The sequence below is a fragment of the Galeopterus variegatus genome, unplaced genomic scaffold, assembly GCF_000696425.1.
Source record: "Galeopterus variegatus unplaced genomic scaffold, G_variegatus-3.0.2 Scaffold2922, whole genome shotgun sequence".
Classification (NCBI taxonomy): domain Eukaryota; kingdom Metazoa; phylum Chordata; class Mammalia; order Dermoptera; family Cynocephalidae; genus Galeopterus; species Galeopterus variegatus.
In genome coordinates this window covers 365,247-391,514 of record NW_007729033.1, presented here as the reverse complement: position 1 = coordinate 391,514, position 26,268 = coordinate 365,247, and the positions used below count along the sequence as shown (strand labels likewise).

The window sequence follows — 26,268 nt, the reverse complement described above, 5'->3', positions numbered from 1 at the left end:
ACGCGGAGCTGAGGTGGCGAGGGACGAGCTCCCGGATGTGGAGAAGCTGGGGAGAAGGCGTGGGAGGAAGATGGACTCGGTGGAGAAGGGGGCCGCCACCTCCGTCTCCAACCCGCGGGGGCGGCCGTCGCGGGGCCGGCCGCCGAAGCTGCAGCGCAACTCCCGCGGCGGCCAGGGCCGAGGTGTGGAGAAGCCCCCGCACCTGGCGGCCCTGATCCTGGCCCGCGGCGGCAGCAAAGGCATCCCCCTGAAGAACATTAAGCACCTGGCGGGGGTCCCGCTCATTGGCTGGAGAGCCGAGGCGTGGAGAAGCCCCCGCACCTGGCGGCCCTGATCCTGGCCCGCGGCGGCAGCAAAGGCATCCCCCTGAAGAACATTAAGCACCTGGCGGGGGTCCCGCTCATTGGCTGGGTCCTGCGTGCGGCCCTGGACTCGGGGGTCTTCCAGAGGTTCGCATGTGCGAGAGCGGGCTGCGCGGTCTGGGCGGGGGTCGGGACAGGGAGCCGGGCTGCCGGAGGGGTGGGGGCCACCGGGGCCGTCGCTCCTGGACGGCGGCGATCGCTCCTGCAAGGAGCCTGCGAGATCCGGGGTGTCTGCGCTGGGCCGAGAGCCCGGGGAGGAAGGGCTCCAGCTTCCTTGTTCCGTAGGTGCCGATAGTCATGACCTGCAACAGTTCCAGTGCCCGCCCTTGAGAATGCCATTCGGGAAAGGGGAAAGGGGAGATTACCCCTTTCCAGCAGTCTTCTCTGCCCGGGTCGACCTCGCGGGGATAAGTAAAGGAGGCCACCCCCTTGCAACGTCTGTGACAATATGTGAACTCCTTTAGACAGAGGCCCTTGGGACTCCCCTGTTGCTCTGCCTCTGATAACTGCTTGGTGCTCATCGATTAAGCAGGCATCAGGTTCATGAATGGAGTCGAGTGTCAGGGCTTTCTGGATTCAAATTCAGCTTAGAGATCCTTTTCTAACCTTTGAAAAATACTCTAGCTATCTGCCTGTGAGTCAGCACAATCTAGAACGCTCCTTACATGTGTACATACGTGAGAGACAGTGGGAAGGTGTACAGCTGGCTGTTTTATGATATGCCTGTGAAGTCTTTGGCACCTCGTCTGCCCTAAGGACAGTTTTAATTGTGCATCATTTAGAGATATTGCCGTATGCCACACTGGTCAAGAGTTACAAGCTGATGTCATTCATAAAAGAAGGGAGATAAAATTCTCTGCCAAGAATGAATTTGTACGTAGCAGCTTCAACCTGATTACACTTGCATTTTTTGTTACCGTGGAAATTAAATCATTTTAACCTTTCGATGTTTTGGTTTTTAAAGAGATGACTTTTTGAAGCATATTAATTACCCACAATTAATTATCCATATTAACCCATGGGTAAATGATTTTCATTTAACCAGTCTCATTTATAAAGGTACCAAAAAGGTATAAATTTGCTAATTAATTTTTAACCCAAAGGAAGCTCCGGGTGGAGCAGGGCAAATAGGAGTTGGCACCCAAAAGATAACACTAATGTTATAGGAAGTGTGCAAAAAAGAGATAGGGAGGGACTTGGGGATTTGGTTCAATTCAGTAACATTTATTGAGCCCTAATTTTTGCCATACACATCTGTGGGAATACCAAGATGAATGGGACATGGTTCTTGTCCTTGTGAAGCTCACAGACTTTTGAATAGTTTTACCGTAGAAAGAATACAAACTGAATAGAAGGACTGAGAGAAGTAGGTGCATCCAGGCAGCGGTGATATAATAAAATCTCATTTTTGTGGAGTGCGCTAGTGGTCAAACTCACATTCACAGTAGATTGAGAACAAAGCTGTCATTTGCAACCCTTGGGTTGCATATGTCAGTATACCCCTTTCAAACTGGTTTAATGAAAAAGGATAAGGCTTGTCTGAAGTACAATCATATTCAGGGACAAAAAATCATTCATTCATTCAGCAAATATTTACCACCTGCTACGTGACAGGCAGTGTTCTATATCCTGAACGGCCAGTTAAAGCAATAGCAGTATCAGTTCCTAGTCTCTTGGAGCTTGCATTATAATAAGGACAGACTGACAATACACAGACGAATTAATGTATTTTGTATCAGGTGGTGATAGATGTTTTTGAGAAAAATAAAGCAGGCTAAGGGGTGCTGCATTCTGTCATCAGAATCCTCAGTTTCCCTTTATGGTGAAAGCTTGCAATTATGAAAACTTTCCTGCCCTTTGATATGTAAAGCTACCCCCCAAAACTGTTTTCCTCAAGGACTTGAGAGCCACAGTGTCAGTGAAATGCAAACATTCTAGGAGATAACTCCCGATCTCTGTCCAAGTCTCTGTTGGAAGATAAGGGCCTATCTTCGGTGGGCGTCTTGCTTCAACTTGCACTAGTCCCTCTTGTCATAAAGACAGAAATTGGTTTCTCCTCCAGATAAGTACCAAATAACAAACCCAAGTGGCCTAGTCATATGGACTAGCTCCCCTTAATACCCCTCAGTGCCTTTCCCTTAGCACACCCCACCCTTTAAAAAGTCTCCAGCTTTTTCAGGAAATTTGAGTTCAGTTCATGCTGGACTCTTTACCCTATTGCAATAAGTACAGAACACAACCCGTCCTTTCCACTTTAACTAGTGTCTCGCTTTGTTTATCCTTGACAGCACTCCTTATATCCTTCTAGGTTTAAGTGTAGTCAAAGAGAGCTGCTCTCCAAGCTTTAACAAAAGTCCTGTTGGGTCCTCTGCTCATCCTTGAACTAGTCACTATGGCAAGGGGAACACAGGGCTTGTATTGGTATGATTTGGCCACATCCTCCACTCCTGGAGCCACATCCTCCACTCCTGGAGCCAGAGGAAGCCCCCTCTGAAGCATACGACACATTTAACATGAACAAAATCGGAGTACGATGACCAAAAGTGAGGGGTAATAGATTCTGGGAGTCAAAACCCGACAAACAGCCATTACAGTAGACACTGGGGATTTTGCCTTGAAAATGATTGACAATACATGTACATACTAAGCAATGATTATTCTGTTTCCATTTATTTAAATGCATTTGTACAAAATTCCATAAAAAAATAAATGACTCGAGTATCAACTTTTTCTGTACCAGTTTTATTTAATACATCTAGATAGAGTGTGAGCTCCTATGGTATCTGTCTCTATACCAATAAGCAATTAGAAGAAAAAGAACCGGTATTTCCCTTAACTAACATTTCTAACTCATAGTATCTCTAACTTATTATCATGTAATAGCAGGACTTTACTCTGTTCAGTTTTCATGGCTACTTTCAATCTGGCATCCTTTTTAGGGACTTAGAAAGTTCAACTCAAAAGGTGATAGAAGGGACTAGCACTACTTCCATGAAGCCTCTGCTGATCTGCTCAAGTGGAAAGTAATTGTGCCTTTGTTTCCCCGTACGCAGCAACATTGTTTGTACCTTCATTTAGTGTGTGCACTACTATGCAGGGAGGTAGATCATAGACCTTGGAGTCAAACTGTATGGATTTGAATTCCAGCTTCACCGTGTATTAACTGTGCAACTGTGGGTAAATCACTTATCTGTGTGTCAGTCTCCTTATCTGCAAAATGGACTTTTGTCTACCTCATAGGCTTGCTGAGGGGATTAAGTGAGATAATGTATATATAGCCCTTAGAAAAGTGCCTGGCACATAGTACGTGATGTATTATTGACATTTTCCCCTTGTATTGGAGGTTTTTACAGTCTTCATGTCTTCCATTGGCCATTGTTTCCGTTGGTTGTAAATGGGAAAGTTGCAATGATCTTCAAAATTCTTTCCAGTGCTAACATTCTTTGACTTTGAAGAGTTAAAGGAAATATGTCTTTATTCTCTGTTTTAGAGGTTGGCAGACTTTTTCTCTTAAGGGCCAGATGGTCTCTGTTGCGACTACTCAGTTCTGCCACTGTATGTTGTGAAACTGGCCATAACAATGCATAAATGAATGAGTGTGACTGTATTCCAATAAAATATTATGAAAACAGGCAGAGGGATGGGCTGTATTTGGCCTGGGGTGACCCCTGCCATACTAGGAAAAAAGGTTCTTGTGAGTAGGTACTATCTTGTTCATCTTGGTATGCTTTATATATTAGATCATCAAATAAAATGTGTTGATTTGAATTTAATTGATTTATATGAAGCAGCAAGAGGACTTTGGAGCACTCTTTCTGCCTCCCACCTTCCCTTTCTTCAACAAATTAAAGAAAATTGTAGCTGCCTGATTCGTGTTTTTCAGGACTAGAAGACATCTTGGAGATTATTTTGTTCAAAACCATGATTTGACTTAATTGAGGCAGGTTTCTCTGGCCTGCTCAGAATCAAAGCTAACAATACTTTTCAAGGCTGCTAAACTTTGCATACTAACTAGGATAGTTAGTAGTTATGAAAAATGCTGAGATTTTTTTTTTTTTTTTTTCATTTAGTAAATGCTTGCTGAGCATACATCTGGCCAAAAGTGTTGTGCTAATAGTAAAGATGCAGCAGAGATCAAGATAACATGCCCCTTACAGTAATGATGTGATGTTATACTTGCTCTATCTACTTATATTTAACAGATGTTAGTTTCTTCCCAAAACTGTGGATGCTAGAAAAGTTACATTTCTTTCATTATAAACTGTATTATACCTGGTTCTAAGTTGTTACCTACCTGATTAGCAGGATGACCACTGTACTCATTAGTGAAGTTTTCTTCAACCCTTTCTTGGATACTGCATTAATCCTGCACACAGAAAAATTAACAGAGGCCTGGTCCTCAATCCCTCCTTGCAACCATTATCTGAAGATACTGTGGAGGAATCCTGTGTGACTTTGAGGGTGCTGCTTCTACAGAGGGCCACACTGAATCTGCTCATAGAGTCCTCTAGGTCTGAGCTTATTGGGGATCCGAACCCTCGGACGGGAGCGCCGCCGCGCTTCCCAAGCGGCGCACTATCCAGTGCGCCACCGGGCCGACCCAGGGCTGACTTTATAAGAGCTTGATTTTCAATGGTGGTTCAGTGCTGTGTAAGTAAATCTCAGAACAAAGAGATTTTTAAAGTGTTGCCTAACATACTTGTGAAAAATAAACATAAGTTTTACTGTTTTCCTAGGGTATGGATTTTTGATTAATGAAAGGCCTATGCTATGTTATTATTCCTAAAATGGCAGTTTACAATTTGAAACAACTGTCGCAGGCACCATGGTTGATACTCCTTTTCATCCTGTTAGATGTGATATGACTTCATTCAAGGCTAAAGCCATCACCATTAGACTTTGACATTTACTCTACTTGATTTTAAATTTTATCAGGCCTGTTTGTTCACTTGCTCGTTCTTTCTCTTTTGCCCATCCTCGTCTGATGCCCCTAAATCAAAGGAAAATAATCTACTCACTCAAGTCCCTTTAATAGGTGATTGTATTTTAAATGTATGTATGGAATGCTATTTTCATATTTTCATATTCATAGTGCCATTGCCTTACATAATACATACAAGTTAAGCATTTGGAGCTTTGAAGACCTGAAAGCAGGACTTCAGTTTCTAACAGATGCAGTGCGAGGTTTAACTGAGACAGTGTAGATGCTCCTTTATTACCACTCATATTTAAGTGAGTAGCTAATATTTATTAAATGTTTATTCTGTGGTAAGTGGTTTTTATCTAATTCTCATAACAACCATATGAGGTACCCGCTGTTATCACCACCTACATTTTGCTGAAAATTGAGGCTTAGGGAAATTATGGATTTTCCCCAGGGTCATATAGCTAGCACACGGTGGAGCCAGAATTTGCACCCCTCCCTACAGAGCCCACGCTCTTAACCACTTACCGTTTCATTCATTAAATATATATTGAGCACATATTATGCAGCAGGCACTGTCAAAGTGCTTTGTAAAAAAAAGTCAAGCATTATAAAGAGCATAGTTATTTAATTGCTTCCTCACCTCTCTTTCCCTAATAGTTTCAAGGGAATTGTAGTACTGTATTGGCCTCAGCGTCTACCAACAGTCCAAGAGTTTCTCAAGAAAATGGACTGTTCTGTATATATTGTTATATCCTCAGTTTCCAGGGTAGTGGCTGGGACAGTCACATTTAACTCAGTAAACATTTAATGAACGAAGGAACGAATGGATGGGAAAAGGAGGAAGGAAGAAAAACCTCTTCCAAACCTCTATTATTTGTTATTTACTTTTCAAACATTTTGAAAAAGTCACTGAACCCTCTGGTGTTGAAATTTCATTGCAGTAAAGATCAGAACAATAAAATAAATGGCTTCAGTAATTTACTTCAGTTAATGACATGAATTAGATGTCAGAAGACCCATCTCTTCTGCTTCTACTGATCACTTTTTACTATAAATATATACTATATATATATAATATATACTTGCTATATTGCCATCTTATCACCCTCATTTCACCTATTTTAAAAATTCATGGGGTTTTTCATTGTTACTTCACTTTGTTATATACCTTTGACTATGACATTTCCCCAGTGAAAAATCTGCCCCCAAATTATTTCAAATTTCAAGATGCAGGAAAATGGGGACTCCTATGTCCTGTCTTGCACAGAGTGACATGAATAGATATCTTAAGACACCTTATCCTTAGCTAGTGGCTCGTCTTGTTTACCAGGCTTCCTTTGAAATTTTTTGTCGTTGTTGTTATTGACTTTACCCCATGTTTTAATTCCTCCTTCTACAAATATTAAAAGAAATAGGTGAAATTAATAAATGAAATCCAGACATGTTAGAAAATTATCTTTAGTTTCTCACTTTCTTTTCACTGCTGACAATTGAACATAGACATGACACATAGTTTCTTTTCCATCAGTAGATTTTGAGTGTATGAGATAAAAGAACAAACATGTATATTCCAAAGACTGTAAGTCATTAAAATATCTCTGTGTAATATCACTATGAAAAACCATTGTGGCTAGAGTAATATCTGCATCTTCTGTTTCTAGCAATGGCAATTTATAAAAGTCTGGGAAACAAAACTTCAGCAGAGAGTAGTGTACCTCCCCAAAATAGCATTTTGCTTTTAATCATCATCTTAGAAAGTCTAAATAGGACACTATTTATGCTGTGGTTAATAGAGTTGAGTTAAACTCTCCTGGGCCAATCAAGTCATGTTCTTCAAGTCTGTTATCAATGACTATACCCCAGTTGATTCTGTGTTGAATATCTGTATACCCATTGTTCATTGTTAAACAAACAAAAGAAATGGATTATCTGATTATTTTGAGCCCAAATTTGGGCATTTACTCTCTTCTAAGTTTGAAACTGTTTCAGCATTATGATTTGGCTAAGACAAGGCCATTTTTTCTTAGCAAGTATATTAAAATACTTCATAAAATGTATAGATTTGGAAGCTGAATAAGAAGCAGAATCTTTTTAAATTTCCTTTATATTTGACTTATTGTGCCATTTTGCTTAATATATCAATAATCCTAAAAATACTAAATATTTCCAATTTTATAAAATTATATCTAGGGCTACATAAATAAAATTTTACACAAAAAATAATATACATAAAATATAAATACATATCTATCTAGTATATCGATCTAGATATACCTAGTATATCTAGGACTGCATTTTTATTCAGATATTGATATAATTAAATTAAAATACTTCATAATTCTTTAAATTTGATATTACCTTGGATCTGTAACATTATTTTGATGGTACAAAAACTATTCTAACATTGTGTAAGCTGTACTTTAGAGTTGCAGAGCTCCTTTTTATTAATGATTTCTTTTGGTGATTTAGCTGTTTTATTTTTTTTTTTAATATCTGAACAGTGTGTGGGTTTCAACAGACCATGATGAAATTGAGAATGTGGCCAAACAATTTGGTGCACAAGTTCATCGAAGAAGTTCTGAAGTTTCAAAAGACAGCTCTACCTCACTAGATGCCATCATAGAATTTCTTAATTATCACAATGGTATGAGTTTGATTAATAGTTTATTCAAAATTTATGTAGTATCCAACTTGTTTATCACCTCACAAGACTTGTTTTAACATTTGAATTTAAGCTCTTAGTATTACTCTCTTGCAAGGAACTTTATTTTGATGTCCTTTTCGTTTCTTTTGTCTTCTTAAGAGGTTGACATTGTAGGAAATATTCAAGCTACTTCTCCATGTTTACATCCAACTGACCTTCAAAAAGTGGCAGAAATGATTCGAGAAGAAGGATTTGATTCTGTTTTCTCTGTTGTGAGGCGCCATCAATTTCGATGGAGTGAAATTCAGAAAGGAGGTAATTTGTTACTTTACTGAGAATTTTTTATATGTAAATATACTTTAGGAGTGAGAAGAGTAGAATGGGGGCAATGAAAGAGACTCTTTGATTCATAACTACAGTAGGCAATGACATGTATAATTATTTCTAAATCTTGTTTTTGAGTCAAGACAGCGAAACCAAATTAATTCTTTGCTTTACTCTTTTTGCGTACATACTAACCCTCTATTTCTATTTGCCTTTTGAGGAAGACATGTCATTTTTTCTAGATCAAATACTTTTTGATTGTTCTAGACTTATTTGATAAACTCCATGCAAATCATATTGAAATAGCATCTACCAAAAAGTTCTGGAGGACCTCAAGAATGAAACTGCAAATTGCTTCCCCAAATTTGTAACTTCATGTATAAGAAGTGTTCTGTAGGGTTCAGTAGGGGCCTGATTTCTAGCCACATAAAGTAGCAAAATATGTAATAAAGAACAGATTCACTAACAAATAGGTAAATGTAACATATGTGGGGAAAGGCAATGTGATTTCTATTAGGTGCACTGACATTTGTTGAGCATAGGAAAACTGGCCTGATTGTCTCTAATAAATGTGTGATTTAAAGGAGATAGTAAGGGAGATGCAATGAAACTGGAGAAGGTATAAAAAAGAGCAATTAAGACAAGACGATGAAGATAGATTAAAAATGATTTTTCCTTCTCCAAATGTGAATGTTACCAAAACCAATAAAATATATTGATGAATACATTTATGTATTGATTTCATTCAATAAACATTTATTGTTTTCTCTGTGCCAGATTTTATGTTAAGCTATATGTATAAAGTTTTGAACTTATTTACCAAATCTCAGAAATAAGATCTAGGAAAGATCTCTTAAATCTTAAAAAATAAATTTTTGGAACAAATCAAGGAAACCCAGAGTTAAGCTGAATATTGAGCTTTATTGGTATATGTTTAATGTTAGATAAATTCAAGACCTACCTAGATTAAATAGGTGATGTCTATAGTGGATTGAATTATGCCCCCCAAAACTTGCTGAAGCTTGAATTGTGCCCCTCAATTTTATGTAGTAGAAACTTAGCCCTCACTGTGACTGTTAAAAGGGTGTGAAATCCTATTATGGTAACTGAAATGTGGAGCCTTGAAGATGTGATTGGATTGTAGGACCATGCAGTAGTGAATGGATTAAAAATGGTGGTCAGGGGTGTGGTTCTGAGGGCTTTAAAAGAAGGGGAGAGTCTGTCTGTCTGATCTCTCAGCTGTCGCTCTTCCACCATGTTCAATGTGAGACCCCTGAGTCACTGTCGCCACCACCTGGACTTTGGGCTTCCCATCCTCAGAAACTGTAAGCAGTAAATTTCATTTTTTTTTTTTATAAATCACCCAGTTCTGAGTATTTTGTTATAAGCAACAGAAATGGACTAATACAAAAATTGGTACCAGAGAAGTGGGGTGTTGCTTGTAACAAATATTTGATGTGGAAGCAGCTTTGGAACTGGGGGTTGGGCAAAGGTTGGAGGAGTTTGGAGGACTCAGAAGAAAACCAGGGAAAATTTGGAATGTTTCAGAGACTGGTTAAATGGTGGTGAACAGAATACTTATGTAAATATGGACTATAAAGACCACTCTAAGAAGTCTCAAATGTAAATAAGAAGAGTCTTATTGGAAACAGGGACAGGGATCAACCTTGCTATGAACGGGCAAGGAACTTGGCTGCATTGTGTCCATGCCCTGTGATTTTGTGGAAGTTAGAACTTAGGAGTTATGAACCAGAGTATTTGGTGGAAGAAATTTCTAAGCAGCAAAGCATTAAGGAAGCTGCATGGCTACTTGTAACAGCCTATGTAGAGTTACGGTGAGTATTTGGTGGAAGAAATTTCTAAGCAGCAAAGCATTAAGGAAGCTGCATGGCTACTTGTAACAGCCTATGTAGAGTTACGGTGACAAAGGCACAACATAAAGCCAGAATTTAAAAGAGAAGCACTGTGTAAAGATTTGGAAAATCTGCATCCTGGCCATGTGGTAGAGAAGCAGAGAGTATTTTCAGAAGAAAAAATCAATGACACTAAGAAGATTAACACAAAAGTATGGGATTATCAAGAGAAGGGGAAAAAGACCCTAAAGGCATTGCAGAAGCCTGTGGGGCCAACCCTTCCATTTCAGGCCCAAAGGCCTAGGGAGACAAGATGGTCTTGGGGGACAGGCCTGAGGTACACTCCACAGGCTTGCTGCCTGGGGCCACGTTGGAATGCTGCTCCCCACAGCAGCACCTCAGCTGCTTTGGCTGCCCAGGTGTGGCTGGATGCACAGCTTTGGAAAATACAAGCCAGAATCCTTGGCAGAGTCCATGTGGTGTTAGGTCTGCAGGCTCACGGAATGCCAGAGCTGGGAACGCTTGGGAACCTCCACCCAATTTCAAAGGATGTATGGAAAAAAGTCTGGGGGGGCTCAGGAAAAGATCTATCTCGGGGTGGAGTCACCACAGACAAGCTTCACTAGAGCAATGCCGAGCAGAAATGTGGGGTCTGAGTTGTAGCAAAGAAACCCCAACAGTGCCATGCCTACCAGATCCATGAGAGCAGGACTGCCATGGAGGCCCCAGACCTGCGAAGGTAACAGAGTGAACACAAGCATGGGAGAGCTAAAGTGTGGCCTGAGACTAGGAAAGCCATAGGAGCAGAGCTGCACAAGAACCTGGGGACCCAAACCCCATACCAGCATGGAGAGGAGGTTGAACATGGAGTCAAGGCTCATGATTCACCAGTTTTGAGACTTAATGCCTGCCCTGCTGGGTTTTGGACTTGTTTGGGACCTGTTACACTTTTCTTTTGGCCTCTTTCTCCCTTCTGGAAGGGGAATATGTACCCTATGTTTGTCCCACCATTGTATCTTGGAAGTAGATTATGATTTCACAAATGGGACTTTGGACTTGTAAGCTGAAAAAAGTTAAGACTTTGGGGATGAAATGAATGTATTTGCATGTGAAAAGATGAGTTTTGGGGGGCCATGGGTGGAATGTAGTGGATTGAATTATGTCCCCCCAAAACTCATTGAAATTTGAATTGTGTCCCCCAAGTTTTATGTATTAGAAACTTGGCCCCCACTGTGACTGTTAAGAGGGTGGGAAATCCTATTGTGGTAGTTGAAAGGTAGAGCCTTGAAGAAGTGATTGGATTGTAGGACCGTGCAGTAGTGAATGAATTAAAATGGTGGTCAGGGGCATGATTCTGAGGACTTTAAAAGAAGAGGAGAGTCTGTCTTTCTCTCTCTCAGCTCTCTCTGCTCTCCCTGCTGTCACTGAAGTCACCACCAAAGGAAGCCTTCACCAGATGTGTTCCCTGGACTTTGGATTCCTACTCTCCAAAACTGTAAGCAATAAATTTTGTTTTCTTCTAAATCACTCAGTGCTATTGTGTTATAAGCAACAGAAATGGACTAAAACAGCGTCTTAGTTCATTTTCTATAGCTTATAACAGGATAAGTGAAACTGGGTAATTTATTAAGAAAAGACATTTATTTCTTATAGTTTGGGAAGCTGGAAAGTCCAAGGTTGAGGGACACATCTGGAGAGGGCCTTCTTCCTGGTGGGAAATTAAGAATCCCAAGATGGCATAGAGAATCATGTGGCAAGAGGGAAGAGTGTGCCAATGTGCTCCCTTCCTCTCCTTCTGAAGCCACCACTCTACTCTCATGCTAACTTCTTAAACCATTAACCCAATAATCCATGAACAGGTTAATTATTCATGAAGGCATAGCTCTCATGATCCATTTACCTCTCAAAGGCCCTGCCTTTCAAATACCATAGTTGGATTTCCCACCCTCATAATACTGTTAAAATGGGGATTAAGTTCCAACATGAGCTTTGAAGGGGCAAACATTCAAACCATAACAGATGACAAATCTATAAATAGCAGATTAATAAGTATTTTTTAAGAAAATTAGAAATGTTTGACGAAATATCTTTTAATGTTAAGAGTGAATATTAGAGTGTTAGAGGCAGTAGCTTTGTCTTTTCATATTCTGGGTTGAAACTTCAGTTCACCTCAGTGCAGGTGACTTATCAGGAGATATATCTTGTATTGATGGACAGTGATTTTGAACCAGACTGATATTTCTTATGATTGTAATCTTATATTTCTTGTTTATAAAATCATTATTGCTGAAAGTGCTAGCAGATTAGTCAATACTTTAAAAATTATTCTACTTTATTATCTATAACATTTGGGGTTGTTTTTAGTCGTTATTCTAGAACTGCACTAGTACAGTAGCCACTAGCATTGATATTCCTTGACTGTAAAATGTTACATTTCTAAGATTTAGTATGAAATAAGTATGTACAATATCTCATTAATAATTTTTTATTTATCACATGTTGAAATGAGAATATTTTTGATACATTGGGCTAAATAAAATATGTTATTAAAATTAATTTCACTTTTTTTTTACATTTTTTAAATGTAGCCACTAGAAAGTTTAAAATTACATATGTGAGGGAGAAAAGGGAAAAATTGGTAAAGGGCCACGAAAATCAATTACATTGTATATGATAAGTAAAAAAAAAACAATAAAAATAAACAAGTAAAATTACATGTGTGCTTCACATTATATTTCTGTTGGATAGCACTGTTCTAGAGATTACACTCTTTACGCTTTACTTGTTATAGTCTACCTCAAATTAGCATTTTACAGCTTTATTAAGAACCTCACACCAGTATAGTTCTATTTATCCCCTACCCTTTGTACAATTATCAGAACCATCTATTCCTACGTGTATTATAATCCCACAACACATTATCGTATTTATTTTAAACAATAAGTCTTTTAAAAATCATTTAAAAATAGCCATTTATCTTATCCTTTCTGTTCTTCTTCATTCCTATTCATATATGCTTCCATCTTGTAGTGTGCAACTGTTGGTGACAAATTCAGCTTTCGTTTGTCTAAAAACGTCTCTAATTTGCCTCTATTTTTGAAGGGTATTTTAATTGATTATATAATTTTGGTAGGTCTTTTTTTGTCCTTTCAGCATTTTAAGATTGCATTTTTAAGATGTTATTCTTTTGAAGGTGCATCTTTAAGATATCATTTAATTATCTTCTGCCATCTTTTCTTCTTAAAATAAATCAACCATCATTCTTATTATTGTTTCTCCAAAAATAATGTGTCTTTTTCTCCTTGGTCTGTTTTTAAGGTTTTCTCATTATCTTCAGTTTTCTATAGTTTGATTCTGATGTGTATGGCTATGGTTTTCCTTGTGTTTATCTTGTTTGGTGTTCTCTAAGCTTCTCATATCTATAGGTTGATATCTGTCATCAGCTTTCAAAAATTCTCAGCCATTATCTCATCGTATATTTTTTCTGCCACATTTTCTCTCTCCTCTCTTTTTGAGACTCCAATTTAAATAAATTCTAAACAATTTTATGGTAGCCATATGTCTCTCACATGGGTTTTGTACTATTTATTTATTCATTCATTTATCTATCTGTGCTTCATTTTGAGTAATTTCTACTGACTTATATTTTAATTCATTGATCATTTCTTCTGACATGTTCACTGCACCATAAGTCTTATCCAGTGAATTATTTCAGACACTATGTTTTTCCATCCTGTAAGGTACATTTGAGTTCTTTCTTTAGGATTCCATTTTCTGTTGAAATTTTCCATCTTTTCATCCATTTTTGCAGTCTTTTCCTTTAATTTATTTAACATAGTTATGATAGTTATTTGAAAGTTCTTGATTGCAATTCTAACATCTCAGTCATTTGTAATTCTGTTTCTATGATTGCTTTTCTCTTGATTTTGAGTCACATTTATCTGTTTCTCCATATGTCTCATATTTTATCATTTGCCTGACATAGAGATTGGAGTACATGTTTTCCTCCAAAGAGGGCATATTCTTTCTTCTATCAGACAGATAGTATAAGGGGCTAATCACTTGAATCCAAGTAGGAGTTGGGCTGGGTTGAAACTTCAGTTCACCTCAGTACAGGTGTCTTATCAGTAGATATATCTTGTGTGTATTGCTGACACCCATCTCACCCTGCTCTTGCTAACAGGACTTGGAATCTAAACATCACAATGCCGTAAGAATCAATGCCTTCCAGCCCATTCCGAGCCTCCTGTGCTACAGGACATTTAGCAAAAATCCTGTAGGGGGAATCGTTGGATGAGAAGAACTACCTCTATGTGTAGGATTTCTGCAGATGGCAGTCTGTGACTCAAGTCCACAAGGCCATTAAAAACTTCTAGTTTCTACTTATCCTGGAAGAATCCCTCTGATTATGCCAAGCTTGATCTTTCTTTCACTTTCTCCTCAAACTCAGCAAATATCCCCAGGAAGAGCCACTGCTTCTAGGAAAGAGTCATTTCTTTCCTTTTCTTCAGAGTACCACTTGAATTAGCTAGTTTGTTTTTCATTGCCTGTCTCCACCACTAGATTGTGTGCTCCATGAGAGTAGAGAGAGTTGTGTTCACTGCTGTGTATCCAGTGCCTATAAATGTTACCTGCAGCCATCCAACATGTGATTGCTGAGTTTTTTTCCTAGGTTATATCAAACACCAGGGTGGAGTGAATAGAGGATGATTTAGTTAAGGAAGTAAGTAGAGCTTATCCCTAGAGCCTTTACCTGCAGAAGTGACAGCCACAGTGAATAAAGATTCTCAATGACCACCACTATTAAACACACACACCTGCGCACATATGTACCCACACACGTCCACATACAAATTCAGGAAAAATTTAGTAAAAGGCAAGGGAATCTCTGTATTCTAATACCAAAAGCTTAATTTATTACCTCATGTTACAATCATTAATGTTGACATTACTGAGCCTTAATTATCAGTATAATAAACAAACAATTTATTTATTATTGTGTATAATAAAATTTTTAAATACTGGTAAGAATGTATAATACACTATATAAACAGGTCCATCAATATAAAAGCTTTACTAATTTAAAGGGGAAAGCTTCAGTTTTCTGTTATAATTACATGAAAGTAATTTTTCAACCACATCAGGTAAGTAACACATACATTGTATATCTTTTTTTTAACAGACTCAAAATAAAATTTATTGAGAGCAAAATAAAAATACATTGTACATATAATAGCTCTGTGACATTTGCAGCTTTAACATTTAGGGGTTTTTTTTTTGTTTTTTGTTTTGGGTTTTTTTGCCACAAAACAAATCTTAATACATTTTAAAAGACTAAGATAATAGAAAATATGATCTCTGACCCTAATAACAGAAGGAAATTTAGAAAATTCACAAATGTGTGGAAATTAAACAGCACTTTCCTAAATAAACAGTGGGTAAAAAAGTCACAAGGAAATTAGAGAATACTTTGAGATAAAAATCAAAGCGCAACTTATCAAAATTTATAGGATACAGGGCCCATGTAGTGCTTAGAGTAAAATTTACACTTGTAAACACCTATATTAAAAATTAGAAAAATCTCAAATCCGTAACATGAACTTCCACTTTAAGAAAACAGAAAAAGAAGAGCAAACTAAAGCAAAAATAAAAGGAAATAACAAAGATTACAATGGAAATATATGAAATAGGGATTAAAATACAATATCTCTATTTTCAAATCAACAAAATCAAAAATCAATTCTTTAAAAAGATCAACAAAATTTGTAAACCTTTATCTAGACTGACCAAAAAAAAAAAAAGAGAGAAGACCAAAATTACCAAAATCAGAAATAAGCAGGGGCATTATTACATTGTCATTATGATTTTTTGTGATGATAAGATTTAGTTTCTTTCTCTTTCTTGTTTGCATTTTCTACCACTGGATTTTTTTCTTTCTTGTGTATTCGTGGTAGTGATTATTATTTTTCAGATTCCTGATGCAGAACTTCTTTGAGGCTTTCTTGTAGGGCTAGTCGTGTGGTGGTGAACTCCCACAGTTTTTGTTTGCCTGGGAAATACACTATTTTTCCTCATTTCTGAAGGATAGCCTTGCTGGCTACAGTACTCTGGGCTGACTGTTTTTTTCTTTTAGTTTTTTGAATATATCATTCCATTTTCTTCTGGCATGTAGAGTTTCTGTTGAGAGGTCTGCTGTTAGTCTGACATGGGCTCCCTCATAGGTGACTTGATGCTTTTCTCTTGCTTCTTTTAATATTCTTTCTTGACCTTTGCTAATTTGATATTAAATGTGTGTTGGAGAGGATCTTTTTGGGTTGAATCTGTTTAGGGATCTTTGAGCCTCCTGGATCTGAAGGTCTGTCTCTCTCTCTCTCTCTACCTGGGAACTTTTCCATTATTATTTTGTTGAATAGGTTTTTCATGCCTTTCCTTTCTCCTCCCCTTCTGGAACACTTATGATTCCAATGTTTGTGTACTTAAGGTTGTCTGCTAGCTCTCTTAGATTTTCTTCATTTTTTAAAATTCATTTTTCCTTTTTTTTGTTTGAAAAGACTATCTTCAAGATCAGAAATTCTTTCTTCTGCTTGTTCTAGCCTGCTGCTTAAGCTGTGAGTTGTGTTTTTTTTATTTTATTGAGTGAATCTTTTAGTTCCATGAGTTCTGCTACATTCTTTTTTAAGGTATTAATCTCTTTGTAAATTTCCTTCTTCATATCCTAGATTTTTTTTTTCTCATTTCATCATGCTGTGTAACTGAGTCTTCTTATATCTCAGTGAGTTTCCTTAAGATTGTTGCTTGGAATTCCTTTTCTGTCATTTCAAGGATTTCCTGCTATATAGGGTCTGGTATTTGAGAATTACTATATTCTTGTGGTGGTGTCATTTTCCTGAGTTTTTGTATTTCTAGCATCTCTACACTGTCTGGTCATCTAGAAGAGCAGTTGCTTTTTCTATTACTCTGGAGTAGGCTTTGCAGAGAGAGATGTCCTCTTCTTTTTCTGGTCTCCGCCAGTGACTGTCCTTGTGTCATTGAAGTCGAGTATCTAGCCGCTGCCTCCACTGCTGTGGCACCAAGCTGCGGTTTTGGAAGCCATGGCTGTGGTGGTGGCTGTGGTGGGCCACCTCTGTGGAAGTGGTGTTTTCAGTGTGCTCTCTTGCCTGCTTACAGGTGGGTGTTGCTGCCCTTGGCTCCTGTCTAGGACCTCAAGTGTTGCTGGCCTGCCTGCTACTGGGCATAGCCACATATTGTATTTCTATAGATGGAAATAATGAGAAATAGATTAAAGGATTCAAATACTAAATATGGGTATTTTATGACAAGTTCAATTCTTGTGAAGCTACTTTGCTTTGATGTCGTCCCAAAGCACTATATTTGTATAAATACCTTAAAACCTTAATTATTTCAAATTCCTTTATACAATGCTTTATTTTTCTATTAACAATTAGAAAGCAAATACAAATCATCAGAATTATTTGATATTTTGTTCCTTTAAACATTTTTTTCAGTTATGTATCTAGATACAGAAATAGTCTACATTCTTAATACATTTTTATTTGCTTTTTTAAAGTTAATAAATGAACACTTTTTGTATTCAAAGCAATGTGGACTTACTGTAGCTTTTTTTCTTTTAGTTCGTGAAGTGACTGAGCCTCTGAACTTGAATCCAGCTAAACGGCCTCGTAGACAGGACTGGGATGGAGAATTATATGAAAATGGCTCATTCTATTTCGCTAAAAGACATTTGATAGAGATGGGTTATTTACAGGTTTGTACCTTCATTTTGCAAGATCGTTTTAAGCCTTTTTCTATATGTACTTTGAGTTCTAGGGAAGAAGTATGGCACAGTTTGTAAAGGACAGTATCAACCCGTAGAGGAAAGTCAATAGCCGATAAGATTTTTCATCTGAGGTGTTTATCCTACAGGTTTACCCCAGGGTGATCTTTCCAATCCATTCAGTAAATACAAAAAGAATTCTTCTCCAACTGTAACATTAAGATAAAAAATGAATCAAGTACTGAATGTCTCCACGTATCCTGGTATTGATATTATTCCCTCCAGAACTGTAATCCATGTTTGTTTTGCAGTTAGGTTGTGTCTATATGGTTTAATAACCTCTATTGCTTTAAAAAAAAGACAAAAATCAATGTAGTAGAGGTGAAAGAGCATCAACCTGGGCACAACGTTCTAGTTCTAACTCTATATCTAACTATAAACTTGAATACATCATTTTATCTATTCTGATTCTCATTATTCTCATTTTAAAGTAAGTCTCTTATCTTTACAACCTACATGGTTGCCTCATATATTTGTTAATTTGCTAATTTTAGCTATAGCTATTGTTTATCCACTGCTTAGTATACAGCCAGGACTATATGAAACACTTTCCATAGTTGTCTCATGTAATCTGCTTAGCTGTTGAATGAAGTTGACATTCCTATTCCAGTTTTACAGAGGAGGAAACTGCAGCTCTGAAAAATGAAATAATTGACTCAAGGTGAAAACAGCTAATAAATTGTACTGTTACGATTTGGATTCGGGTCCTTGTGTTACTGAAAATAGCATTAAAATAAAAGAAAAAAATCTACATTCTGCAGAAAAATTCTAATGTAACTCATGCTCTGAGGAAAACAGGAAGAAGCATTTTTTCCAATCTTCTAGTCAATGTATAGGCAAACTATAGACTGGATATTTAGTTAAGTTCAAGTGTTGAGGAAAATTAGATTTCACACATATGGATACCACCCTCACCAAGCTCTTTTCTAAGGAGCACTGTGGTGTAACCCTTTTCGAAAGTGTGGATAAAAATGATGTTTCTCATTGTAACAAGATTTGTGATTTTTGGCAATTCTGAAAAACAAAATTTTCTGTAATTGGTCTGATCATTCAAATTATTACTGTGAGAGGAAAGGCCCTTTCTCCTGCCCTCTTGCCCCCAAATCAGAAGACTGCCCTGCCTTTGCCTATATGTGACCTGAACAACTGTTATCCACTCTTCCTCTGTAATCTAGGGATCCGAGACAGTTCTGTACAACAGATGTTATGGTTATTTTTCCTCCCCTATCTTGCCTGTTAGTTGCCAATTGGAACAGAAGTTCCAAAGTCCTTTATACTGCTTTTGGATGATGACGGGAGAGACTTCCAGAAAACAGGAGTATACAATTAAGGGATTTTCAGAAAATCCCATGTGGTCAGAATACTGGAGGGTAGATATTATTTCTGCTTTTTTCAATCTTAAACTAGAAATCTATTTAAATAAAAATGGGGAACTTGCACTGCATAGATAGATTTGAAAAGTGTTAAGGCTTTTTGTTTTGTGTGTACTTTCCCATCAAAAAAATCATTTGTTGTATGTTACTGATTTTACTGCGTTATCCATTTTTCTCAGTACTGTAGAAACAAAATCATTGTTTTGTGTTATAATAAAGTTTTTGGTACATGTGAATGAATGTTAAAAACAGTACTCATGACATTTGTACTATCTTTAGGGTGGAAAAATGGCATACTATGAAATGCGAGCTGAGCACAGTGTGGATATAGATGTGGATATTGATTGGCCTATTGCAGAGCAAAGAGTACTAAGGTAAAAAAAAAAAAAAAAAAAAAAACCTCTATAGCGTTCCCCAAAGCCATGGGTTGGGATCCCGTATACGGATGGCCAATTAACTCACTGGGTGGGCGTGGTGCTGACAACACCAAGTCAAGGTTTAAGATCCCCTTTCCGAAAAAAAAAAAAAAAAAAAAAACCTCTATAGCGTTTGCTCTAGAACCTAACATTATTTTTAGTTGATATGCTTAACTGTAATTCCGGACACTGATTTCTAATACTCCAAACATCTTAGGATCTTTGTAATTGGTTTGTTCCTGTGGAGAAGATGTATACATGAAACATGCTTTTAGGTGGTTTATTCAGTAGCCCAAGAAACACGTAGTCTGGTTAAACTAAAGTATTTATAGTTCTTGCACTGTAAGTTGAAGTGTATATGTGAAGTAAATTTGAAGAGTGATGTTTAAATAATTGAGTGGAGGATGAGTTATTCAGTTCACTGGTGTTAGCCAGATAAAAGGGAATGATTAGTACTACATTTGTACTCAAAGGTCTATTTTGGTTTCTTTTAGATATGGCTATTTTGGCAAAGAAAAGCTTAAGGAAATAAAACTTTTGGTTTGCAATATTGATGGATGTCTCACCAATGGCCACATTTATGTATCAGGAGACCAGAAAGAAATAATATCTTATGATGTAAAAGATGCTATTGGGATAAGTTTATTAAAGAAAAGTGGTATTGAGGTATGTGCTTCCTGAATATAGCAGTACTTTATAAGATTTTGATTCAGCGCCAAAGAACATGCAAGGAATTAAAATATATAAATTTTTAGAATTAATTATTAAAATATCTGAAATATAGCCTCTACGTACCTAGAAAAGTATACTATTTATTTTTAATTAGTAAAATTAGGAATTTGTCTCATCAGCAAATAATATTTCTTGTTTTTTTAATAAGTGTAAACATATTACTTTTAAACAGGAGCTATCTATCTAGTATTTCTTACAGGATCTTGCAACAAGAAGGATTTTCTAGATAATAGGTGTCAGCTTTTAGAAAATGTCAAATATCCTGTGGATTTCTTTTCTTTTTTTTTTTATGTTTCCGGTGTTTTTTTTAATTAAATTATCTTACAATTTTAAGAAATGCATTCTTAAACCAAAGAAAATCACATAAAATATAAGGCAGGGATGCAAAAATAGTTTAAAAGAATAGAAAAAATAAACATGACCAGACATCACAGGATAGGAAGCATTTTTGAGGGTAGAATTTAGCTTTGAGTATACCCTGACAACTGGCTGAGTTCTAATTGACCAGTAACAGGCAGCAGGCAGTTTGTCTGCAAAGTCTCTCTCTGGCTCAGTTGCAAGGAGTCACTCTTGTAAGGACCCTTGCATAAGCCATACCAGGTCACAGAGTGAACTGTGATTTTGCAAAAGGCAGAACCATTGTTCAGGGATGTTTTCTTATTACAGAGGTCACACAGGACCCTGGCTGCCTGTCCCCAAGGCATGCTGACCAAGAGAGCTTTCCACCACACAAGGAGCACAGTCGGGCTGTCAGCCCCCCAGAGTGCACCTCATCAGTACTGCCTGCACTTGGACTCCCTACACGGGCAGCTCCCCTTGCCAGGCACTAGGTCTCTAATTGCTGTGGCATTTAGGAGTCTCTGGGAGGGTCTGAGACCCTCCTGCCCATCTTCTTCTCCCCTTCGCTCCCTTCTTTAGCATCTCCCGCCTCACTAATGATGACATTTTCACCAAGTGGCAATGACAAGAGAAATTAGTTCACAGCCTTTGGCAACTGAACATTGAGCATTCAGATTAAATTTACAAAGGGAAAAATATAATCTGCGCATGCAGGGAAATCATTTGGTATTTGAGAAAGACTTCAGGGTGAAACAGTCAGCACAAACCATATCCTGTGGATTTCTAATGTAGCTTATTCTTATAAATGAAATTTTTAATTCAAAATGACTTTAAGTGTATTTTTTAAAATGAAGGCTAATTATTGTTATAATTCACTAGAGTTTTTAAATATGTGTTGCTAAGTTGTACAAGAAAGAGATAATAGACATTGCTCTGGATGAATTAAATTATAGGAGAATCTTAGATTATATCAAACAAAGTATGTTATATTTTTACCTGTAGATAGAATCCATCATATTGCAGAAAACTGTCTCACCTTTATTGGACTATTAGAAATAAAACAAGCTTTATTTTAAAGTGTCAGCATTTTTAAATGAGTTTATTTTAAATAATTGGTCCTTTAGAAGGTCCAAAGGATTGCTATTTTGTGACTCGGATTATTTACAAGGTTTTATTTTATTATTACATATTTCTGTTTCCTTCACTTTCTAATTTTTTCTAACTTTTTTTTTTTTAAAGGTGAGGCTAATCTCAGAAAGGGCCTGTTCAAAGCAGACTCTCTCTTCCTTAAAACTGGACTGCAAAATGGAAGTCAATATATCAGACAAGCTAGCAGTTGTAGATGAATGGAGAAAGGAAATGGGCCTGTGCTGGAAAGAAGTGGCATATCTTGGTTGGTACCTTTTTATTCAGCCATAGTAAAATGAACCAGGAGTTTTTCTTTTGTAAGAAAAATTCCCCAAATTGACATGATTGTAGGGAGATAGGAACTCTCTTACACTGCTGACCAAAGTATTAAACTGGAACAGCCTTTCTGGAGGTTTGTTTGATAATACATGTCAAGCGTAGCCTGGTAGAATGACTACCAGCACTGCACCACTGACTACCCAGTTTTGAATAAGATAAGCCTTGTTTCCTCATCTGTAAACTGGAGATGTCAAGAGTACATGTTGTCATAGGGATATTGTAGGTATTAATAAAATAATCTGGATAAAGCACCTCGCAGAGTTTTAGTAATAGGAATTACACTGTGAATATTTTTTGTGCTATCATTAAAACGTATATAGTTTTTTCTCTCCAAATTCCAATTCCAGGAAAGAAATTGGACAAATGTGCCAATAGCTGAGGAAAACGGAACCTACCTAAATATTCTGCAAAAAAATAGAATATCCATAAAATGGATACTATGCAACTGTTGAAAATGATGCTATGATCTATATTTATTGACATGGTCAGATGTAGCAATAAGCTTTTCTCTTTAATAGTAAGCAGATATATTTATCAGGTGCCTATGATATGCAGGCATGGAACTGGGTGCTGGAACTGTAAACTTACTGCTTACAGAGCTTACACTCTAATGATATCAACATTTTAAATATTAATAATGACAAGTAATTAAGATACATGATAACTATAAATCATGTATGAAATAAATATTTACCAGGGTAATATGAGCCTCAAAAGAAGCAAGACAAGAGTACTTTGGAAGCATATCATCTGGGGACTTCAGGAATAGCCTTTGACTCACGTGTCAAGATTCGATGGGGGAAAACACTTACAGAGCATTTATTAGAGAATGATCCAATTTTTGTAGGAAGGAAACAGTTATAATGGGACATATAACAAATTCCAGCTATACTTATCTATTGGACCTTAAGCAAACTTCTCTACATCTTAGTTTTCCTATTTATAATAGAAACATAAACCAAAGTTTATATGGCCATTGGAAAGAAAAACAAAGATAATATAAAATGCTAAATGTAGTGCCTACATACAAGGGCTATTCAAAAAGTTCATAGAAAGATTCATATTATCTTAGTTCTATTTTTCCACGAACTTTTGGAAGTACCCTCATGTAGTAATAATAAGTATATCATTTATACAGGTAAAACTCTAGAATTATATATGCCAAATGTAATGATTATTCATAAACAGTGATAATTAGAATGATTTGAGGATCTTTTTGCCTTTATTTAAAAAATTTTTTTCTACCAATGATATACATTATTTATATAACATTTTTTTAAAAACACTATAAAAAGTAGAGATGAGAAAATGAAGACAATTGGGCTGGCTCGTGGCTCACTCGGGAGAGTGCGGTGCTGATAACACCAAGGCCACGGGTTCGGATCCTATATAGGGATGGCCGGTTTGCTCACTGGCTGAGCGTGGTGCTGACAACACCAAGCCAAGGGTTGAGATCCCCTTACCGGTCATCTTTTTTAAAAAAAAAAAAGAAGAAGAAAGAAAATGAAGACAATAGAGAATATCCTCCAAATTTTTATTTAAAAATCAGAGCAGTGTTTTGTATGGGGTACATTAAGTGTATAAAATATATTCCTTAAAAATATCAACACTCGGGCCGGCCCGGTGGTGCACTGCTACAGTGCGCCGCTTGTGAGCGTGGCGGCGCTCCCGCCGAGGGTTCGGATCCCACATACAGACCAGTTCCCGCTCACTGGCTGAGCGAGGTGCGGGCGCAACACCGAGGGTTGCGATCCCATTGCCGGTCCCGGTCCAGTACGGGCGCGACACTGAGGGTTGTGATCCGTTGCCGGTCACGAAAAAAGACAAAAAGGAAAAAAAATATATCAACACTATGTAAGTAAAATTTAGCAAGTAAAACTTAAAGACTGGATGATACAAAGAAATACTAACTTTAATTTTTATCACCTTTCAGTGAAAACAATTCAAATTTAAATACATTTAATAATAAAAGAAAAATTTCAGTAGAACATAAATGTAGAACAAATTTAAAACATGCACTCTCTTAACCAGCATTTTATCGGTAGTATTTGAACTAAAGTATAGTAATAATTAATTATACTCAGAATGGTAAATTTAAAGTACTGGGAGCTTCTGAAATTCATCCCAAAAAAAGGAGGAAGGGAAAAGAAAGGATATAATTAGGTCATTGTGATTTAGTATTTATTTTAATTCTTTTAAAATGGTAATTTTTCAAAAACTAAGTGGCATATAAATCAGAGAGAACTATGACAGATTAAAAGAGACTTAAGATACATATCAACAAAATGCAGCATGTGGACCTGATCTGGCTCCTGATTCAAATAAAGCAACTAACTATAAAAAGACTATTTTGAGACAATTTGGGGATATTTGGACATTTTATAGGTTATTGGATGATATTAAGGAAATATCATTGATTTTGTGAGTTTTATATCGTGGGGGTAAAATATGTCTGAGAATTTCTTCCTCTCTCCCCCCCAAAAAAACTAGGGGATAGGGAGTAGAGAAAAGTATGGATAAATGATCTAAAATGTTGATAGTTATTCAGTATGAACTTAGGGTTGTTGCATATGTTTGAAATTTTCTTTAATAAGAAATTTAATTTGTAATTTATGTAGAGATTTTCTAATAATCATAGTATGTATGGCAAGCAGAAAGTATACTCCATTCTCCTCTAGCTGATAAGAGTTTATTTTTAATTGCTTAGGGAAAACCCTAAACTTCATTATACTTTAAAGTATTTTTGTTTTATCTAATCTTTAGATTCTTATATGCAGTTCCTTAAGTCTTAACTAAAGTTACCAGAGTTACTTATTGGTTGCTGTTTGCATTATTTAGCTAGAATATTCTTTATCACTTTAAAGGTATAATCAGTATTTATTTTACTTGATAGGAAATGAAGTGTCTGATGAAGAGTGCTTGAAGAGAGTGGGCCTAAGTGGCGTTCCTGCTGATGCCTGTTCCACTGCCCAGAAGGCTGTTGGATATATTTGCAATTGTTATGGTGGCCGTGGTGCCATTCGAGAGTTTGCAGAGCACATTTTCCTACTAATGGAAAAGGTTAATAATTCATGCCAAAAATAGAACTAGCGTAATATTGGGAAAGAAAGGAGACAGCCTTCTTTAGCCACTTTGTTTTATTTTAAGTACAATTCCATGTTGTAATGTTACAGAGGATGTGATTTGATTTGCTTTGTGATATATCTTAATATCATTTAAAAGCAAAGTCTTCTCAATTATCATTCCAGAAACTATGAAATAATTGTGCTCTACTTTTCTCTTTATGCAAGATAATTATTTAGACATCAATTATAGTCTTTCTCAGATTTTTAGTAAATGCAGGTAAGAACATAATCAAAATTGACTTTTTATTGTACCCTGTAAAACTGTGTTTTTGTGCTTTCAATGATGCTGGGATTTTATTTATTTGGGGACAGTGTGTCTGGTAAATATGCCCTTCTATTCATTAATAAAATTACATTTCACAAACTCGATGAAAACTGCCTTATTACTAAAGAAGTTTATCACGCATTTTCTTTATTTCCTTTAACACTAACCATGCAAGGTTTTTTTTGTTTTTGGTTTTTGGTTTTTGGCAGCTGGCCAGTAAGGAAATCCAAACCCTTGACCTTGGTGTTATCAGCACTGTCCTCTCCCAGGTGAGCTAACCGGCCAGCCCCTAACCATGCAGTCTTAATGAGAAGTAAGGCATTAGATACCAGGTGTAAAGCATCTGATTGTACTTTACATATATGTGTGCATAGCACATACATACAGATACAAATACCCAAATAAATGCATATATTGTGAATATATTGTTATATATTGACTTGAGAAGGCAGAGTAAATCATTTTCAGTTACTTCTGAGGTAATGGTGATTTTGTATACTGTATCTGGCTATCATTACAATTTTACAGCTAAAACATTTCACTCCTACCTGGTTGGACTCCAAGAATGGGGCATTATCTCATCAGTGTGGACACTTACCTGATAAAT

General features: G+C 36.9%; 1 protein-coding gene across 1 annotated transcript; it reads left to right on the top strand.

The window, feature by feature from the left end:
* CMAS (cytidine monophosphate N-acetylneuraminic acid synthetase) lies at window positions 1–25,765 on the top strand. The gene is made up of 9 exons (XM_008583467.1): window positions 1–182; window positions 302–449; window positions 7,791–7,933; window positions 8,093–8,248; window positions 17,742–17,875; window positions 19,597–19,691; window positions 20,228–20,399; window positions 22,044–22,197; window positions 25,165–25,765. The coding sequence occupies exons 1-9, from the start codon at window positions 71–73 to the stop codon at window positions 25,353–25,355; spliced, it is 1,305 nt and encodes a 434-aa protein (XP_008581689.1). The 5' UTR covers window positions 1–70; the 3' UTR covers window positions 25,356–25,765.
* The last annotated feature ends 503 nt before the right edge of the window (window positions 25,766–26,268 follow it).